Source organism: Berghia stephanieae, chromosome 3 (genome assembly GCF_034508935.2).
Source record: "Berghia stephanieae isolate SIO BIC M18660-M18661 chromosome 3, UCSD_Bste_1.3, whole genome shotgun sequence".
Lineage (NCBI taxonomy): Eukaryota > Metazoa > Mollusca > Gastropoda > Nudibranchia > Aeolidiidae > Berghia > Berghia stephanieae.
The window spans coordinates 82,688,819-82,709,580 of NC_088362.1; the positions used below are offsets into that span (position 1 = coordinate 82,688,819).

At 36.3% G+C, this 20,762-nt stretch overlaps 1 protein-coding gene across 1 annotated transcript in view; it reads right to left on the reverse strand.

Moving 5' to 3' along the window:
* Window positions 1-1,333: 1,333 nt before the first annotated feature.
* Window positions 1,334-20,762, reverse strand: part of LOC144968621 (high-affinity lysophosphatidic acid receptor-like) — a 39,447-nt gene continuing 20,018 nt past the window's right edge. The window contains exons 3-7 of the mRNA XM_078907135.1: window positions 19,435-19,717; window positions 14,647-14,823; window positions 13,581-13,697; window positions 4,696-4,746; window positions 1,334-2,848 (exon numbers count right to left, since the gene is read on the reverse strand). Of these exons, the coding sequence (XP_078763261.1) occupies window positions 2,615-2,848; window positions 4,696-4,746; window positions 13,581-13,697; window positions 14,647-14,823; window positions 19,435-19,717 (862 nt within the window). The 3' untranslated portion in view covers window positions 1,334-2,614. The remainder of the gene's footprint in view (window positions 2,849-4,695; window positions 4,747-13,580; window positions 13,698-14,646; window positions 14,824-19,434; window positions 19,718-20,762) is intronic.

The window sequence follows — 20,762 nt, forward strand, 5'->3', positions numbered from 1 at the left end:
ATTATAACAAGTTATAGCACTGAGGTTAGTTTACATTTCAAAATATAATTTCTAACACTACAAAAGACCCAAAGTTCGTATTTCGTAAAATTCTAATTGTAAATTAACTCTTTTTGGTCTTATTGATCCTCTATTAATACTGTTTTTATACGACGGGTCACTTATCAATTCAAACAAATTTTCAACGTTTAAAATCCAAACGCGATTTTCAGAATCTGAATTACTCGGACTTAGTAGCATGAGATGACTCGTTATATAATATTTTAAATAATAAAAATCATTGAGCATTTATATAGCGCAATATCCACTAAACGTGCTCAAAGTGCTTTACAAGGTGTCCCTGATCAACAGCAACATTTAACATGTAGGACGGGATATGACGCCTGTTAGGCGATATTACAATTTTTCGGACAAAGACAACGCTGTTAACGGCCAGGTACTCATTTTACACCTGAGTACGGTGAGAGAATGTGAGTAAAGAGCCTTTTCCAAGGACTCAACTATGCCCCGAGCGCGAGGCTCGAACCCAGGACCTTCAGATCCGAAAGCGAGTGTCATACCACAAGACCACATAGCCGCACATGAATAAAAACTCTCATTGACATCAAATTCAGCTGTAACCGATATTCTCGAAGGTTATGAAGACAAAGCAGGGTGATTAATAAAATATGTAATCTGTTTATCAATATAAGTCGTAAATTCGCCTCGTTTATTGCAATGCTTTCTCTCCAAGTTTTCAAAAGCAGGTAAAGCCGATTGACGACAATAATTAATTTATAATGACACTGCGGCGTATCGTACCTTCTTCATGCCATTGACAATAATAGAAGACATCAATCAATTAAAAGTGCTCGTCCTGGAGTATATTGTTACCAAACGGAATTGTTATAGTTCGAAGAGAACTGATTTGCAGGTTTGTTGATAACCAAATTTATTAAAGGCTCATTCTTGTATTAGAAATCTCAGAAATATTGTCCATTACGACATGACAATGCTAAACTAGGTCCATAATTGCTTTCGGATATCAGACCTGCATATTATATGTGCACGTCTTTAGAGGTCGTTGCTTGAAGCGCGTGCGTTTTGACCTTGTATTTTTTAAACTGCTGGCGTATGAATTTGATTGAAACTCGGCAAGGCCACTATGATTACAACAACAACAACAACAACAACAACAACAACAACAACAACAACAACAACAACAACAACAACAACCAAAAAAAAACCCAAAAAAAACAAAACAATTTGGTATTAATTTGATCGAGACAAGTAATCAATTCATTAACAACTTAGCTTATTATCGACCGAATGAAAAGCACTGGGGTAGCTCTGGGGATGGCAAAAAAAAAGCAAAAAAACAAAAAAAAAAAAAAAAACAAACAAACAAACAAACACAAAAAATCAATAACAAAGACCTGAATGACGTCAACTTCAATATCTCTATATTCTGATATAATTTAGTGAGAACTCCTCATACAAATGGCTGGCTAAAAAACAATAACTAAGAGCTATATGACATCCATTTCGTTCCTTCTATTGCCAGTTGGGCCACAGTCTCTTTGCAAGATTGTGATGTGAAATGAATAAATTAGTTACTAAATAAATAGATAAACGAACAAATAAATATATAAATAAATTATTGAATGAATATATATTTATATACACGTAAATAGATATGTAAATGCGTAAGTGAATACATTTATCAATAAATAAATCAATCAATCAAAATAGAATTCCCCTTGATTATCTCCAGGAAAACTTTCCTTCAGGGTGTAACTGGAGAAGAGACCCAGTCTACTCAGGCATTACCGCAGTGCATCGCCTTCAATTAGGTAAAAAGGAGTTGTCTCTTGCTTAACAAGATGTCCACAGTAACTTTATCAATGGTCCCTCAGGTGGAAGTTCCATACATTATCCACTCGGTCATCTCGATGATTGATTACCACCCCTATCGTAGGACGTTGATTTTTCGCAAAACTATCATGCATTTATCAAATCTGAAATGTGGTTTGCTAAATATTCGTTCCTGGGGAGAAGGCCTTTTAAAATAATTCTGACTTAAAGCCTAATTGTACCACTGTATAGCTCTCGTGTCCACCAATTAAGCGAGCCGTCACTGGGCGCCCTGTAATTATCAAATGTCATTGATGTCCCGGTCATGTGGGGCCAAATGGAACCAAGGTATAAATCATAGTATGCCCACCTAGTTAACTGGGTGATCAATGGACTCTCATTGATTTTTATCAAATTAATGCCATTGATAATGAGTAGCTGACTAGACTGAAAAGCCTTCCGCTTTTGATGTCAACCGACTTTGTCAGCTTCAGTCGTTCTTCTTATTCTTGAGGTGAAGATCCCCTGTCTCTGCTTGTGCCATATTTTTTTCCCGGACTGTTGATTGCACTGCCAGTCATGTTAATCTGGCTTTGTCATTGGGCTGTTTCAAATCTTAATCGAGATTGAGAGGTCATAATGTTGTTGTTGTTGTTGTTGTTGTTGTTGTTGTTGTTGTTGTTGTTGTTGTTGGTCGTCCCCTAGCTTGTTTGCTTTCAATAGACATAAGACAATGTGGCACCGCATTATTGATAATATGTTATGTGCTATTGCTTTATGTTCATGTGTAGACTTGACCTGGCCGTAGTCCTGTGGCAAATGTCGTTTGATCCGTCAGCCTGAAGGGTAAATTGATGTCGCAGTTGCTAGGGGAGAGAATCATGGGAACTTGGTTATTGTTACCATTCCTGAATTTATGATTGGTACCGTAATCTGACGTGTTGGGTATCTCTGGCAATGTGGTTTGGTCCGTTCTGTTGCTGGACATGGGCAAGATGTTCTTGGGTGTGGTTCCCTGATGAAAAAAAAAAGAAATTTTATTTTTATCATATTCGTCATCATCATAATCATCAGCATCAATAGCATTATCGTCAACATGAGATTTTTTTTCTCTGTTAAGCTTGACGTGTTTCAGTTTTTCTGATCATTATGTCTTTGATTAATAAAATATATAATATATGCATTTGACAATGTTTAATTTATTCCCCCGCATTTTCTGTGTGTGTTAAAACTCTTACGATACTCGTCACTGACTAAAGACAGGTACCCATTCACACCCGATCGTGTGGGATAACCGGAATTAAGTGTCTTACCCAAGGACAAAACCTTGGGGCCAGAATTTTCTACGATTGCTGGCATCCATCCGGTCACTGAACACGCTAGAAATCGCTTAAATTGTGTGACAAGACACCGCACCACCCCGCCACCGAGTCACACAATCATTTTATTTTCGTCTCAATCATTCTTGCATAATACCGGATTGACGCAGCAGATTACATGTTATTAATACATTCCTTATTAGTTGATTATAGCTCGACCAATATAGGGCGTTTATTGATTATCCTAATCTTGTAAACAACACGATATTTTTATATGAGAGATATTTCCGGAGATAGTTGGAGCAGCAGGAAGCCGCACTGAGACGTAGATATTGATGGGTTTTTTTTTTTTGTTTGGTTTGTTTTTAAGGAATTGACGGCACTTGTAACACATTTAGGTCATAGCAGCGCCAGTAATAAGAAGAAAATGGAATAGTCAAAATATTCTAGATTTACAATCAAAGCACCCAAGAAAAAGTAAGGCAAAGGGGAATTCGTCAAATAGAGAACATATGTAGATACCAAGAGCACGCCATCAGTGCACTTAGTGTGAGATTACCTTAAAGTCTCATTCAAGCACAAACACAGGATCCCACAAAGAGGAATACACTCAAATGTTTACAGAATACATCCAAAACAGAATACATAACCAAAAATACAAAACAGAGAGATGATTTACAAGAAAAAAAATATAATCTACCAATACTATAACTATACATTTGACTGTTTCCCTCCCAGTCAAGGACTCAAGCCAGGGCTAGGACAAAACTAAGTAATCCCTTTCCAAGACAAAGACAGAAAGCAACTCGGAAAACAGTATTATAAGGGGATAGAAGACGCAGCGTGACCTCCTGCCATCATGGGAGATTGAACGAGATTATAATATTACAAACGGTATGTGTTTGTGTATGTGTGTGAGGGTGTAGGTATGTGTATTTGTGTGTGTGTGTGTGTGTGTGTGCATGTGAGTGCTTGTGAGTATGAGGGAAGAAGAAGAAGGAGGAGGAGGGGGAGGAGGAGGAGGAGGAGGAGGAGGAGGAGGAGGAGAAGGAGGAGGAAGAGGAGGGGGAGGAGGAGAAAAATTAATAGAAGAAGAAGAAGAAGAAGAAGAAGAAGAAGAAGAAGAAGAAGAAGAAGAAGAAGAAGAAGAGGCACATGGAATTAATATTATGGTGAAGTAATGGGGTTATTAAACTAACACACGCACGCACACACACACACACACACAAACACACAGCTAGATAGATAGACAGAGAGGAAGAGAGAGAGAGATAGAAAGAAAGAGAGAGAGAGAGAGAGAGAGAGAGAGAGAGAGAGAGAGAGAGAGAGATTGAATGGCATTGAGTATAGAGATCGTAACAAACTTTGAAATAGAAGATATTTGTAAGTTTAAGGACATAACACATACACACACACACACACACACAGAGAGAGAGAGAGAGAGATATAGAGAGAGAGAGAGAGATAAAGATAGAGAGAGAGAGGGGGGAGAGGAGGGAGAGAGAGGGGGGAATTGTATTGAGTATCGGATATCGTAACAAACCTTAAAACAGAGGATATTGCAGGTTTCAGGACATCTCCTGCAGCGCATCATCTGAAATTTAAAATAAAAACATGACAGATGATAGACAAGATAACTTATTACTCATCGCCTCAATACCGGCTGTGGTCTTGTCGTATGATATTCGCTGTCGAATCGGAAGGTTCTGGGTTCGAGCCTTGCTCGACGCATAGTTGAGTCTTTGTAAAGAGTTGTTTACTCACATTCTCTCACCGCACTTAGGTGCAGACTATAAAATGAGTACCTGTACAGAATTTTTTTTGGGTGTAAAATCGCATAACAGGCGTCGTGTCTCGTTCTACATGTTACGTGTTGTTGTAGATTAGGGACACTTTGTAAAGTGCTTTGAGAACGTTTAGTGGATATTGCTCTATATAAACGCTCAATCGGTCTTTTTTTACCTTATTATGCTGGGAAAAACCAGATGTCAAACAGTGATTTTATTAGATAGAGATCTGAAAAAGTGTGTATTTGTCTCAGTGAATTGAATTTATAGCAAAAAAAAACAAACAAAAAAACAAACGACCGGACATGTCATTCACGTCTCCAAGGGGTTTATCAAAGTGGCCCATTAGGCCAACGGAGCCGGAGTTTATCCCAGTTTCTTTTGCGTGAAAATTCAATAGTAGTTACGTGGCACCTTGAGAAACCAAAAAGTAAATTCAAGTTAAAATGATCAGAAAACAAACTTTTAGTTTTTTTTTTACAGTATAGGAAAGTACACTCAGTCTCGCAATAGTTACTTTGCAGTATAGGAATGTACACTCAATCTGGCAATAGTTACTTTGCAGTATAGGAATGTACACTCAATCTGGCAATAGTTACTTTGCAGTATAGGAATGTACACTCAATCTGGCAATAGTTACTTTGCAGTAAAGGAAAGTATACTCATTCTCCCAATAGTTAATTACGTTCAGTTCTGTGTTGAGCATGGGCATTTTTTTTAAGGGGAAGGTCATTTATTTAATACAACTTCCGTTCGGGAAGGTCTACGGAAAATCTTTTTAAAAGATGAAGGTCAAAATCATTAATAAATGACGGCTTACCTTGACCTTGTTTTTAAGCCAATAACACGAGTACGTCACAAACGGTCATTAATGTATTTTTAGCTTGATCGGTTTATCCCGATTAGAGACTTAAATAGGGGTGTTATAATTATAGTTTTTCTCCACCTCGATAAATATTAATGACTTCCAAGTTTTTAAATCTGTAGCTTTCGTTTCTAATTCCAGCATGTAGTTCATCCCGACATAATACCGCTTTGAGACGACGGGCAACATTTGTGCGACTCATCGTTCCAAAGCGGTATTATGTCATATTGATTTTAATGCTATAAATTGAATTTATTGTTTAAATGTAAAATTTGGGTGAGATCAATGCTGCGTACTATTAAAAAAATCAAGCACACACACACACACACAAACACACACACACATGTTTTAAATACTTTTATTTACTCTAGAATGCTTGAATAATTGAGACAGGATTGGAACTTCCCAAGACCAATTTCAGAGGAAAAATTTGTCTTAAAGTTTTAGCGAGAGACAAAAAGAGCAGTTTTAATGCGATCACCCCAAGTTGTTTTCCGAGGACTGAAAATACAATTGATTATTTCCTATAACAAAAAACAAAAAACCCTCAACATTTTCGCGGTATTCCGCGATCCGAGGAAACATCTAAGTCTTCTTACCATTATCAGTTAAAAGTGCTCAAAGCGTTTTATTAGGGGTCACTAACCAACAGCAAAACGTCTTGTAGGTCGCCTGTAATGCGATGTTACAATTTTCTATTCGTGGCTGTTATTGGGCAGGTACTCGTTTACACCAGAGTACGATAATTGAATGTCACTGCAGATCCGAGTATCATATTCCAGGCCACAAAACCTAGTGATTATCAATGAAAATTGATCAGTAATGATCAATTAATGAAACATTGTGAAACGCATTGAGCATGGCAAATCCGATGAAAGGCTTTATATAAATAATCATATTTACTTTTAATTTTAATGAGAAATTTTAGTTTCTGTCACTATGAAAAAGATATATTATTAAATCAACCCACAATTCACGAAACCAATTTCCTTGTCAGTGGCGTAAGGTGGATCTGAATAACAATGTGAAATTGAATGTAAGCTTCAATTTAATATACGAAAAAATAAAATGGATGTTTTGGGTTTCCTCTTTATCAACAAAACAGGATGAATGAAACACTACAGACGAATGTGATAATGTGGTAGCGGTGTTGTTAAGATGAATAAACAAAGACGTTGATGGGCAGGAAATAGTATGCTCCTTTGTAAGGGCACACTAATTAAAATAGAACAATAGATATTTATAAAAGGTGCGCAAATAGGCTTCAACAGTCGTGATGTCACTTCCCTCATAATGACGCATAGTAACTTAGTAACTGGTTCTAAACTATCGGAACAATGGAGGACGCACTTATGAAATATTTCTCCGACAAGCATAAAGGTGTATCCAGAGGAGAAAAACATTATAAATATGATCATGTTTTGACTTTTATACATTCTGATCACCTGACATATGAAAACGTTCTAGCCAGCATGAAGAATAAAATGTACACATTTTCTTTGTTTAGAACCAGGCTGCTCGCCGTTGCTCGGCGACATGACATCAGACTAGTGAATCCAATTAAGTCAAAAGAGGGGAGGCGGGGAGGAACTGTGTAATGCAGTATAGAAAGTGAAATATAATAACGTGTAGAATATTGTTGGAAAATAAATACAATGGAATTAGAAATAAATACAAAATATAAGGGATGTAGGTATTAGTATAATCGTTTGTGGCAGTAGCACTTGTAGTAGTAGTAGTAGTAGTAGTAGTAGTAGTAGTAGTAGTAGTAGTAGTAGTAGTAGTAGTAGTAGTAGTAGTAGTAGTAGTAGTAGTAGTAGTAGTAGTAGTAGTAGTAGTAGTAGTAGTAGTAGTAGTAGCAGTAGCAGTAGTAGTAGTAGTAGTAGTAGTAGTAGTAGTAGTAGTAGTAGTAGTAGTAGTAGTAGTAGTAATGATACTGGTATGTAATTAAAGGAAAAGACGATGGATAGCCGGGGGAGTATAATATTTAAATGAGGTCCAGTCTTGAGTTTATGCCGTGAGGTAAAAGGGTGTTCAGTTTAAGTCAGTTCTGCCTCCCTGTATTTCCTATGTTGTTTAGTGGTGTGACAGAACTGAAGGACGGCGATTTGGATGTCATGCAATCCTCGATGACTGGACCCATTGAAGTGGTGGGCGAAATCGGGTTTCAGAGAGAAAAAAAATAACCTCCTCTTCCCGTGGTCCCAGGTTCAATCCCCACTACTGCCCACTTCCCATAACTTTGTCGTGTTTCGGTGGGTTTCATCGGGTTTCGTTGGGTTTCGTAACAAAGAAACACCCTCCTCGTCCCACAGTCCCAGGTTCACTCTCCACTGGTGTACACTTCCTTGATTCCCTGATTCACTCCCCACTACTGCCCACTTCCCATACCTTTTTCGGGTTTCGTCCGGTTTCGTCGGGTATTGTAAAAAAGAAACACCCTCTTCCTTCATATTCCCAGGTTCACTCTCCACTGGTAAACATTTATCCCAGTCCCTAGTTCACTCCACACCACTTCCCATAACTTTGTCGGGTTTCGTCGGGTTTCGGCGGGTTTCGTAAAAAAGAAACACCGATTAGAAAAATGACATTAGACTTGATTCATCGTTTTGAAATAAATATTATATAATCTATTGACTTTATAGGGATTAATAAAAATATGAGTAATGCTTATTATTATCCTCGTCGGTCATGCTACGAGTTTTGAGTTATGGCAGGCAGGTCTGCGTATAAATGAGGAGAAAAAAGGACAAAGACAAACGGTATGGCAGAAGTAATTTAGTTTATGACCCAATCTTATCAAACCAAGGCAAAAACTGGTTGCCTAGTTTGCACCTTCTCTTCGCCACTGCCTTGTTGAATACCTCAGACCATAGCCAACTTTAGTTATTCAACAAAATCAGCCCCAAATTGAAATAAATGCTCACAAATGAAGGGTCTGACTGATCCGACAACTCGTTATGTTCTATAAAGGTGGCAATGACCTAGACTGAGTGGCACATTTTAGCAGGTCTGATAGCCGAACGCAATTGTGGGCTTGATTTATCACTGTTGTAATGGACGATATTATCGTTGGCTTGAGAGTATTTCCATTACAACAACGAGCCTATAATAATTTGATTTATCAGACCTGCAAATAAGCATACGGCACGCACCATATAAATAGATCATCAATCAAACACGTGATACGATTAGACCTACGATGAGCGAAATGGAATCATCCATCTTCATTGATTATACCTGATGTCACTAATATCGGTTACAAGTAAAAGAAAAGTGAATAGTGAAATATATTCAATAGTTGAACTAATGAAGACCACGAGTCATAAATTACGGCACAAACCAAGTCAATATATATATATATATATATATTACAATGGAGGTTATAAATCACAAATTAATGCATTACATCACAAGTCAGGGGAAAGTGAATAGTGAGATATATACAATAGTTCAACCAATGGAGGCAATTTGAATCACAAATTGCATCTCAATACAAGTGAAAAGAAAGTGAAAAGTGAAAATATATATTCAAAACATAAACTAATAGGATATATTGTAACTTAGACCACTACTAACGGTAACTCACTTTTCACTTTCCTTTGGTAATCGATTTCTTGCCATGTGAATTTTTTTTATTTTTTTTTTTTGTCACTGCATAAATTTATATAACAAGATGTTCAACGGACGTCTTTCTGCCTGCAAAACTAAAGAATATAATATATCCCTTTTTAAGGCAAGATAGAATTGAGGTGCTCAACATGTCTCAATGTAAGAAATTGTTTCTATTCTTCTTTTTATTGCCGCGCTATTACGTGCACGATGTGTTATTAGATCAAAAGGCAGCGTTTAATAGAAAAATAATGTTCAATGCACTTCTATATTACATCTATAGGTCAGTATCTGACGATAAAGTGAACGGAGGTTGTGTTCAGAACAGTTTATTTTTTAAAGACATGAGCTTTTATTTAGTGCAATATCCACCAAATGTGCTCAAAGCGCTTTACAAATGAGTGAATAAAGGTTTCATGGGTTAAGATGAGTCGTCATTACTTTGCAGTGTAACTATAGAAGCTACTGTTGTTGCTAGGCAAGTGTGACGTCATTCAATCGTTTCTCATTTACACTTTGATGGCCGTAGGTGTATCTAACTCAGGCGATCAATTTTATCGTACACCATTAATTACTCGTAGTATTATCATGCCTCTTTCGTTTTGAGAAGGAAAACTCGAGTTTTCATGAACCTGATAGCAAAAATATTACGAGAAGTATCTTTTATCCGTGGTTAAAAAAAAAAGAACGTGGCTTTTTAAATAATGTTGTTCCCTCGAACATCCATGTGTATTAACAAATATATTTTGACGCGTAATTGAGCATGGAGCATTTATTATATAGAGCATTATCCTCTAAACGTGCCCAAAGCGCTTTACATGGGTCCCTGTCCAACATCAAAACCTAACATTTAGGACGGGACATGACGCCTATTGGGCGATATTACAATTTTTTTCGGACAGAGACAACACTGTTAACAGCCAGGTACTCATTTCACACCTGAGTATTGTGAGAGAGTGTGAGAAAAGAGCCTTTTTTTTCAAGGACTCAACTATGCGTCGAGCGAGGCTTGAACCCAGGACATTTCCGATCCGAAAGCGAGTGTCATACCACAAGACCACATAGCCCCACAATGATAATATCCTGACCACTATGATAATTCTTAGGCTGCCTCTATTCTCACACCCCCCCCCCCCCCCCCCCCCCCCCCCCCCCCCGGCCGATTGGATTACCGAAAAAAAACGTCGCCGGCTTTTTGCGATTTGGATTTGATTGATTTTTTTTTTTAATTGTGCAACTTGTGACAAGAAACTTAACAAATTACTGCATTACAACCTTTGGATTAAACATACAACAATTGTGGACTACTATTATGAAGACTAGCATCCGGGGGTGAGAATAGTCACTTCGTAGTTCTTAACGTCAAATCGTTAAATTCAAGAATCAATTACTCTAAAAAGAAAATAATAATAATAATATACGTGAGGTATATTGGAGAGGTATCATTATGAATGTCTGGAACTCATGAGTTTGAACTTTCGACCTTGTTCCTAATGAGCGCTTTCAAGGTTGTGTAGAGGCATTGAGAACTTATTCAACATTTCAGGAGTTCAACCATCTTATGGTCATTATAAAAAAAGAAACAAACAAAAAAAAAAAATCTCTAATCACGTTAATTTTTTTTTAAATTGAGCTTTTGTATAGCGCTATATCCACTAAATGTGCTCAAAGCGATTTACAAGGGATCCCTGACCAACAGCAACACGTAACACGGTGGAACGAAACATGACGCCTGTTAGGCGATATTTCATTTTTTTTTCGGACGGAGACAACGCTGTCAACGGTCAGGCATTCATTTTACACCTGAGTACAGTGAGAGAATGTTAGTAAAGAGCCTTTTCCAAGGCCTCAACTATGCGCCGAGCGAGGTTCAAACCCAGGACCTTCCGATCCGAAAGCGAGTGTCATACCACAAGACCACATAGCCGCACCAAAAGTTTACCAAAGGTGATAAACATAAAATACTTATTTTATGATATACCAATGCAATCAGACTAAATCTTTTTGTAATGTCGATATAATATATATATATATATATATATATATATATATATATATATATATATATATATAATATATATATATATATTATAGGACAAGGACAAGTATAAAAATCAAACAAAACGTTCACGTGCAATTATTTTAAATTGCGGCTTTGTGATCTTGTGGTTTGACAATCGCCTTCGGATCGGAAGGTCCTGGTCTGAGCCTTGCTCAGCACAGAGTTGAGTCCTTGGAAAAGGCTCTTTACTCACATTCTCTCATCGTACTCAGATGTAAAATGAGTACCTGTCCGTTAACAACGTTGTCTCTGTCGGGGAAAAAATTGTTATAACACCTAACAGGCGTCATGTCTCATTCTATATGTTACGTGTGGCTGTTGGTCAGGAGCCCTTTGTAAATCGCTTTGAGTACATTTGGTGGATATTGCGCTATATAAAAGTTCTCATTTCTTTTAATGATGTCAAGGGCGCATTTAATATAGAACTTAACACCCAATTAACCTTTCCCCTACAATTAATCACAAGTGGAAATTAAAAAAAAAAGAAAAGAAAGCTTCTCAAAAATTGAGGAAAAGGAGGATTAAACAGTATGAAAATGCTTTATTCAAAATGGAATCATTTCTCATTAAAAGTATATGTGTCTAGCAGACCACTTCAATTCAGTAAAAATATCAGAAGACACTCTTTATTCAGCTATCCATGGTCTTTATGGCTCTAAAGGACTAGTATATTGATACCCATAGATCTATATCACAAGATGTTTAAGGACTGCGTCGCTCAGCGGTATGGTATAATTTGCTTCTTACTCGATAAGTACCGAGTTGAGCTGTGTGGTCTTGAGCAAGTCACCTGGCCCTAGCTCATTTTACGGTGCTGAACTGCGGCTGACACCTGGGTTATTCCAGTCTTTCCTTGAAATAGACCCTGAAGACAAAATTTCCCCTTTGGGGTTATAAAGGGATTTTTTCTTAAACGAACACTTTTTAGCATGCTCAGTTTAAAATCATAAATTATAAATGGTATAATTGTGTGTTGAACCTGGTGATAAAGATTTCACTTTCAACCCGACTTATAACATTTGAGGCAGAGTAAATTCTGTCTCTTAGAATAATGAGTTTTATTTCTTTCATTATAAAAATAAAACTATTTTTTTTTCAAAACCCAACAAAATGAAGCTAATATTTTCAATTTTACTTAAATACTTTTCTTCTTCTAGTAGTACATTTCGATATATTACCAGATTGAAGCGATGTGCCACAAATGTGATCCATCGACTCACAGTGGTATTATGTCGTTTATAAATTAAATTGATAGGGAAAAATTCGAACTTACAGGGTTTTTTTTTTAATTTATTTATTTATTTTTTTTGATTGCAAGAAATAATATGTAATCTATACTTTGTCATAACGAAGAGAAAATAACCACAAGTTTCATAATTAATTGTGGTTTCAAATTCCAATATTAGACTCTAGTTCATCTCGACATAATACCGTTTTGAAACAGTGGATGACAAGTCTCTCTTTGATTGATAACTAACTGTGGCGTGGTGTCTTAACGTATGAACGTTTTCCTATTAACTGAAAAGAAGGGTTTTAAGCCCGACGAAACTAGACCTTATCTGTCTTTCGTGTTGTTTTTTTTTAATTGTTTGTTTTTGTTGTTGTTGTTTTTGTTTTTGTGGGTTTTTTTTGTTTTTGTTTTTTTTTCTTGTTTTTTTTTTTTTTGTTTTGTTTTATTTTGTTTTCATTGGAAGAAGACGTTAAAAAAATGTTGTACATTGCTTATTACAGTCCACGGTAGAACAGCTGGAAGCATGAAAAAGCGGGGTTTGGCTAGACTAGCTTGTGTTTATGTGGATGCCCAGAGCAGACGATAAAGCACATCCTTAGAGAATGCCAGGACGGGCCCAGCTGCACTGACCATGACCTGAGAGTCTGCTCCCCAGATGCTATGGAATGGGTTTGGTGTTGGAGCGACAAGCTATGATTATAATGATGATGATGATGATGATGATGATGATGATGATGATGATGCTGATGATGATTACAGTCCACATCTTCTAGTCGCTAGCTATTTATACATTTTGAAAATGGCTTGATGCATTACTATAAAAATTGGTAATGGAATTATATATTTGTATTCAGAGAAAACCGCTACTGACCTCTTTCATTCGACGTCTGAATTCTTTAAAGAATACACTGTAGATGAATGGGTTGATGCAGGCGTTGAGGATGGTCATTGGCCAGAAATACGACATTAAGGTGGTCACTCGGGTGATCTGAGCGAGGTAAATTATAAAATGGAATAGTTACATTATACGTTCGGTCTGGATGAACTCGTTCACAGGCCAGAAATATCAAATTAAGAAATTAAGAAGCAGACACCAGTGTAAGATAAAGAACTGAACAAGTGTGTATGAAAGGTGCCAGACAAAGCAGGAAAGAAAAATACAAAAAAAAAAGAACCATCCCAAAAAAGTCAGTCGACCTCGACTGAGGATCGAACCTCAGACCTTCTGATTACAGGTAATGGTAGCACGTCTGACCGGTAATATATACTTAATTACTTACTTGTTAACTTACTCTAGTGTCAGTTCATAAGAGGTCGACTGGAAATGTCTCGAAATTTTTCCGGTCTGGCATATTTCACTTGTCATCATAGTCAAGCTTTTGATGTCGTCCAGCCATGATCTTTGGGGCACGACCTCTTGGCCTCTTGCCCTATACTTTTCCTTCGTTGATGAGTTACAGGGTTTACGGCGAGTATACAGATGGTGTTTTGCCGGTTAGTGTGGACAAAGTATTTCAATTTCCTGGGTTTTATTGTTTACAATAATTCCAGGCGCAGGTTGAAAATATTGCAGACTGCTCGGTGAATAATTGAGTCCATTGAAAAGGCTCTTTCCTCACATTCTCTCATCATACTCAAGTGTAAAATGAGTACCTGGCCGTTAACAGCGTTGTCTCAGTCTGAAAAAAAGAAAATGTAATATCGCCTAACAGGCGTCATACTCATTCTACATGTTCCGTGTTGCTGTTGGTAAGGAACCCTTCGTAAAGCGCGTTGAGCACGTTTAGTGGATATTGCTCTATACAAAAGCTCAAGAAGAAGAAGAAGAAGAAGAAGAAGAAGAAGCCAACTAGAGTGCAGAATAAGAGCAATTTTTAGGAAAGAATAAATATTCTCACAATCTAGTATAATTTGACAAAATCTCACAATCCACTGACCTGTTTTGCATTTGTAGCTGATTTGAGTACAAATAAGCACGTTTCAAAAGGGAGGTGTGTTACAGTAAAAACGACGGCAAGCATCAGACATGTCAAAATAGTTCGCTTTTGTCTATCCATGCGGCTGTTCGTTGCATTGTTGTTGCTGGGTGGTACATTCGTCTGAAGAGGCCGTACCTTTGGGAGTTTGATAATATCGTAAATTATTTTAAATGGCACAAAATACTCGTACTATTTAAAGATATACAGTTTTCAAATGTTATTATTGTTTGTCATAATTTTTTTTAATGCGAATTTTTAAGATTGTTTCAATATAAATCATAAATAAATAAATTATAAAACTTTAATCATCCTTTAATTAAATTAGTTTTATAACGTGAATTACAAGATTGCATAAATAAGTTAAAAAACACAAACTAGTCCTTCAGAGCCATTCGGCCCATGGAACTGGAGTTTATCCCCGTTTTTAAAGCGTGAAACGGACAATAGAAATTGCTTGCTATCCTTTGGATAGAACGCCGGTATAAAGGGAGTAAATGTGACTTTATGAGTCACATTTACTCCCTTTATTTATCTTTCTCTCCATTTTATTGACTCATTTAAGCACCTCTATTTTTTGTTGGGTATTTTTTCGCCAAATCTAACAGACGCAGCTACCCATTCACTGCTGGGTGGACAGGGGGTCAGAAAAAAAAATCTCAACTGCACCCAAGATCGATCTCGGTCCCTTTGCGTGTGAAGCGAGTGCTCTACCAACTGAGCTATCAGGACCCCCGATTGCATAAATAAGTGTTAGAAAAAAAAAAGAAAAGAAAAAGCAAATCTGCCTATCCGTCGATCCGTGAATCATTCCAGCTATCTATCCTTTTATTACTCGAAAGCTTTATTTGATATAGATAGTATGCAGATGACGTCACTCAGGCCTTTGTTATTGTTTTTGCCATCCGCGTTTGTGAGTTGTTCTCACTAAACTGTATTAACCAGACTATAAAAGTTCATGGTTACACAGAGTTTGTGTGTTGGTCCGTTATACTTCCGGATGGCAATGTTGTGAACTCCTTGGCCAAGCGCATTCTATCTATAGGTAAGAAAATATATTTGATTTTGAAATGCTTCGTATACCGTGACATTATTGTTTCTAAATTGCAAGGGTTTTTCTTTTCTTGTCTTATGCAAGCGTCCGTATTTAAAATCAAATAGTATATTATGAGGAGGTGACTTTCAGAATCTGCTAAGCGTGAAGTCAGCTGGCCAACACGTATTTAAATATTTGGCCATAAAACCTGTTCTTCAAATATCGATCGAATAAAATGACCCTCATCTTGGCAAAAACTCTTCTCTTCCCAGATGTGAGAGTTTATGCTTAGATATGGGTAATAGATAGAATGCGGTTGGCCAAGGAGTTCACAACATTGCCATCCGGAAGTATAACGGACCAACACACAAACTCGGTGTAACCATGAACTTTTATAGTCTGGTTAATACAGTTTAGTGAGAACAACTCACAAACGCGGATGGCAAAAACAATAACAAAGGCCCGAGTGACGTCATCTTCGAACTATCTATAGGATTCAATAGTCGTACCGTCACTTCCTTCCTAATGACTTATGGTAACTTAGTAACACTGGCTCTAAACTATCGGAACAATGGCGGACGCCGTATGAAATATTTCTCCGGCGAGCTTAAAAGCGTATCCAGAGGGAAAAAACCCCATCAATTTGATAATGTTTTGACTTTTACACATTCTGATCACGGGAAAGGGAAAGGGAATGAAAAGTTCTCGCCAGCATGAAGAATAAAAAGTAAAGATTTTCTTTGTTTAGAACCAAGATGGCCGCCGTTGCCGGGCGCGTGACATCAGACTACTGAATCCAATTTATATCGATCCATTTCTAAAGGACGAGTTTTTTGGCCAATTTTTCAAATACTTGTCTTTCTAGCTTATGGCAATTAACTGGTTAAATTGCATTGCTCCCCCTCCCCCCCCCCCTTTCTTTTTTTTCTTCTTGTGTTTTCTGCAAGCTGGTAATATTGAACAGACAGGCAACTTTCAAAACTTACTAAGTCGCATTTTAATTTTTCATTGAAAACTGCAATTATTTTCATGTATTTGGTGACATAAAAATCAAAATCCTGGCCTTGTTTGGCTTATAAATTAATACCCTGAATGTTTTTGAAATTTTCTCTATCACTTTTAGTGTGTCCGCTTTAAGCGCAATTACATCTATCGAGAGGACCAGTTCACAAACTGTGACCAGTAACACGTGTCTATAGAAGGAACGAAATTGACGTCACTGGGTTCTTTGTTATCATTTTTAGACAGCCATGTTGGTGATTAGTTTTCACTAAGTTATATCAATCAAACCCAACTTTCAAAGCTACACATAGTTTTGTGTTTTGGTACGTTGCATCCTGCTGGTGGACGTTAGGAGTATTTTACCTAAACGCATAGTATCAATAAGTAATATAACATTCAAAATTATCACAATAAAACATTTTTAAAGAAATAAAACAAGCACGCAAACACGCAATCACACGCGTGCGCTAATGTAGAAGGAACGAAGTTGACGTCACTCAGCTCTTTGTTAATGTTTTTTAGACAGGTTATGTGGTCTTGTGGTGTGACATTCACTTAAATGCATTAACTACTTTTCTATCTGGATGTGATATATCTAGCATGATGTATAAGGCACCTACTTAATAAATTACCCTAATCTTTTACTCTTCGTTTGTCATTGGAAATATAATATAAATATAAAAGTTATCACAGGCAGAACTAGATGGATTGATGCGGCAGCTTTTAAATTAGCATTAACTTGGAAAACGTCAAATCATTTCCATTTACTTAAAAGCATTTCCTTTACAATCCAGTGTGACGTGTCATCTCATTCCGGTATTAGGCCGGGATAAATCAAAAATTGAACATTGATTTTTAGACCCATGGTATAAAATGTTATTTGAATTAGAGCGTCCCATTATGACGAATGAATGTAATGTCGTAATCTAATGAATCCTCACAGTTTGTAATTATAAACATTTTCATTTGAAATTCGGTTTTAGGAATCTGGTTTACCCCAACATTATACCGATTAGAGGCAGGGGAGTCACAAATATAAAATGATTTTTAGTAAGCCAGTTCTATATACGATAGCCTTGGGTATAAATGCATTAGGTTATTATGTATAGATATAATTTATATATGATATATAAATTATTATATCATATATTTACGATAGCCTTAGGTATAAATGCATTAGGTTTTTATGTATAGATATAATTTGTATATGATATATAAATTATTATATCATATATTTACGATAGCCTTAGGTATAAATGCACTAGGATTTTATGTATAGATATAATTTATATATTATATATAAATTATTATGTAATATATTTACGATAGCCTTAGGTATAAACGCAGTAGGTTTTTATGTATAAATATAATTTATATATTATAAATAAATTATTATATCATATATTTATGCATTAGGTTTTTATTACTAAATACATTATTTTATATTATATATATAATATATATATATATATATATATATATATATATATATTATATATATATGTATAATTTATATATTGTCAGACCTGCCTAGTCCTTCATGAGTATCTTTAAATCTAACCTTATTGAAAATGAAAGGTGATGCCAGACTACACAATTTAAAGATTTTGACGTGCTACTTATTCCTTGTAGTTAATAATGTGAAATTGAATGTTACTTTACAGATCAAAAATTTACGATCACAACATTTACATTACTTAATCCTTGTGATGGTAAATTTTTGATCTGTAAAGTAACAGCGCCTACTAGATATTTTTATTTCCTAAAAACTACGAATTTTTAAATTTTCAAATAAGCAGGGTCTGTATTAAGATGATGACCAAGTTGACAGCATGTTTTGACATGTTGCACTGACAAATGCATTGAGTATAGTCAATAATAAGATGGGAGACAATTTACACAACCGGTGTTGATGTTTTAGGTTTTTACACTTTTAGCACGCGCAATCTATCGTTTTGAAAAGGTTTATGCTGGGGTGAACCTATTTAAAATATGTATATATATATATATATATATATATATATATAATATATATATATATTATATCTATATATATATTATATTATATATGTATATATATATATATATATATATATATATATATAATATACACACAACATTGGTTACAATATTTTTATCTCTATTGAGGTGAAAGAGTTAACATTTGCTAATTATCATCATTTTAACTTTACCTAGTTCAATCCTACTTAATACCAATTTCACGCATTGGAACACAATATGAGATTCATAAAATTTCCATGTTAGCAAGTTCGAACGTTCCCAGTTCCGCTGCACGACCTTGGAAGCGTGAATTGAAAACAAGATCGAAATTTCCAATTAAAGAGTTCAAGAATGTTACCACTACACACATCTAATGACCTCACCCGTTTATTTCTAATCAAGATGTGATCTTCTTAAGATCCGTTGGGCGTTGGGTCTCAAAATTAACGGTTTGAAATTAAGCACAATCATTGTGGTTAGAATATCATTTCCGGTAAAAATCTATTTTTAGTAAAACAGGATGCGTGCCTAGAAAAACAAAACAATCTTAAATTTAAATTGCTGATTTCTTTTTACAAGAAAAGTAGATAGGGGTGCCTAGTAATATTTTACCAATAGGCATTAGAGGAAATCGGGTTTTCTTCAAAACCAAAGGGGCATAATAAATATGGTATAAGACAACTGGCTTTATATTATCTATCATTACTTACGGAAAGTGATGACTTCCTTGTCTTGTAGATGATTCCAATGTTACTTATCCACATAATCACCAAAGGAACAAAGAAGAAAGCCGTTTTGACAACGACAACGTACTCTGACGTCATAGAAATGGTCTTGATTGGAATGGTACACATCCGTGGTGTGTAGAGGACTGTGTTCCAAATGCCTAGAGGGATGGCTAGACAGATGTGGACACACCACAATGCAACGTTCATTCCTATGTACAAAGACACGTTTTCTGTTCCGTTTGATAATTTGTCCAGGTAAAGGAATCTGAGGACACAACCAGAGTATTATCATTATTCTTTTTATTTGGATACAGTGTATTGTGGCCCAGTGTGTTTTTGTTCCATACCCAACCAGGTGTTACTGACCTCCATTATCTTCCTCCCTGAATCGCCTTGAGGAAAATATCTCTTCTAAGCTAAAGTGTAGCTAATGCCTTGATTTTTCTTGTCTTCTCTTGTGGTACAATCTTTGCCTGACACAAGGAAAATTGTAGGACTGTGGGTTCTTGTGGTGTGACACTCAGCAAAGTATCTGTGGGTTCACTGTTCGAGTCCCTCTCATGACGCGCATAGTTGAATCTTTTGAAAAGCCTTTTTACTCACATTATGTCATTTTACTCAGATTAAGATGAGTACCAGGCCAGTAACAGCTGTTTTTGGAGAATGACGACATACTCTGACGTCATAGAAATAATGTTTTACAGCAAAGTCGAGTCTTGGAAATGGCTCATTACTCACATTCTCTCACCGTGCTCATGTGTAAAATGATGGCCTGGCTGGTAACAACTTTTTTGACAATCAATGAAAATGTAATCTGAGGTCAATGAAATAAATGCTCTAGACAGGAATGGTACACAATCGTGCTTTGTTGAGGACTGTGCTTCATATGCTTAGAGGGATGGCCAGATATAATATGATGACTTAAAAAAAGCCTGGCTCAGCGGTACGGTCTTTGCTTCGTACCCGAAAGGTACCGAGTTTGATCATCCGTCGCTGCGTTGTGCGGCCTTTAGCAAGTCACCTCGCCCTAGCTCAAATTGCTGACGCCTGGGTTATTCCAGTCTTCCTTTGGAATAGACCCTAGAGACAAATTTCCCCTATGGGATGAATAAAGGGATTAAAAATTGTTTTTTAAAAATTAATGTTCATTCCTATGTTCAAATACGTTTTCTATTCTGTCTGATTATTGTCCAGATAGATGAATTTAATAACAAAAAATATCAAAGTCAAAGAGTTTGAGGGATTTTGTTTTTAATTTGTGCTCGTCCCTTACAAGTGTCATGACTGGTTCCTCATTCTAAGTGTTGTTG